Source organism: Bombus impatiens, unplaced genomic scaffold (genome assembly GCF_000188095.3).
Source record: "Bombus impatiens unplaced genomic scaffold, BIMP_2.2 scf_2136, whole genome shotgun sequence".
Classification (NCBI taxonomy): Eukaryota; Metazoa; Arthropoda; class Insecta; order Hymenoptera; family Apidae; genus Bombus; species Bombus impatiens.
The window spans coordinates 187,491-188,819 of record NT_178555.1 but is presented as its reverse complement, the minus strand read 5'-3'; the positions used below and the strand labels follow the sequence as shown (position 1 = coordinate 188,819).

At 55.3% G+C, this 1,329-nt stretch overlaps 1 protein-coding gene across 1 annotated transcript in view; it reads right to left on the bottom strand.

The window, feature by feature from the left end:
- The window catches only part of LOC100750216 (one cut domain family member 2-like), an 84,114-nt gene extending 82,961 nt beyond the window's left edge, over positions 1 to 1,153 (bottom strand). Inside the window, exon 1 of the mRNA XM_024371852.2 lies at positions 2 to 1,153. Within this exon, the coding sequence (XP_024227620.1) occupies positions 2 to 573 (572 nt within the window). The 5' untranslated portion in view covers positions 574 to 1,153. The remainder of the gene's footprint in view (position 1) is intronic.
- Positions 1,154 to 1,329: the final 176 nt, after the last annotated feature.

Sequence of the window (1,329 nt, the reverse complement as noted above, 5' to 3'; positions counted from 1 at the left end):
CAAATCCTCCGCGGAGACGAGCTCTCGCTCCTCCTTGACGCCGAGCGCGCCAGCAGCCAGTAGTTCCAGCGGCAAGCTCGCGCACGCGATGTCGGGACTTTGCGACGCGGAAGACGACATACCCTCTGCGTTACCACCTCCACCGTTGCTACCACTTCCACCGACAAGGATGTGTCTACCTCCCGTTCCTTCTCCGCTGCCTTCGTGCTGATGCTGATGTTGTTGCTGCTGATGTTGATGCTGCTGATGATGATGATGATGCTGGGGATGAAGATGAATCGTCGCTTGCTGTTGATGATGTTGCTGATGTTGCTGTTGCTGTTGATTGTGGTGATGGTGGTGATGATGGTGGTGGTGATGATGGTGATGCCTACCCCCACCGACCACCGTTCCTCTACCACCACTGTTACTACCTCCACCACCTCCGTTCCCTCCTCCACCTGCGCAGTTCCCATTCGAGCCGCCCCCACTGGTTCCCCGGCCATGCGTAGAAATCGCCGCCGGGGAATCGACCGAGTCCAGTAATTGCTCGCTATGCGATTGATGATCGGCTATGTCCCCTATACCTTCCATTTACGCACATCTAGTTCGGGTGGTCGCGCACTCGCTCTCCCGTGCTCGGACACACCGCGTGCACACACCGGGGGATACGATCGTCTCACCGCGAGAATATCGCGCGCGCACTTTCCTCTCTGTCTTTCGCTGTACGTCGTCGGTGCACCTTCGCGAGCTGCGTGTCGTGTATTTTTCACCACTCCCGTTTTCTTTTTCGATCAGCCGTTCTCTACAGTTGGCTGTCACGGTCCTCCGCGATACTGTTATTATCAACCGTACGATAACGATATTATCGATATTCGTAATAGTAAGAATAATCACGCGCGTACCCGAAACACGATTCTCTCGCGTCGCAGTTTTTATCACACCACTACTCGTTTCTTCGTCCTTTCTCTCTCTCCCTTTCGTCGATTCTGGTCTGCGTCTGGCACAACTGTCGCGGCGTGTCACTCAGCGGAAGACTAGTCGCGAATTGCGTTACCTCACGAGCACCGAAGGAACGATCGCGACGGACACCGACACAACGACGAAGACGACGAAGACGATGACAACGACGACGATGATGACAACGACGACGACGACGACAACGACAACGACGACGACAACGACAACGACGACGACGACGACGACGACGAAGACGATGACAACAACGACGACGACGACGAGAACAAGAACGACGAGGACGAAGACAAAGGTGGAGCGAGCAACGAGGACAAAGACTCAAATCTCCAACAGCAGCACGAGCACTGCCTCGTGTTCGGATACCTCGAGCGA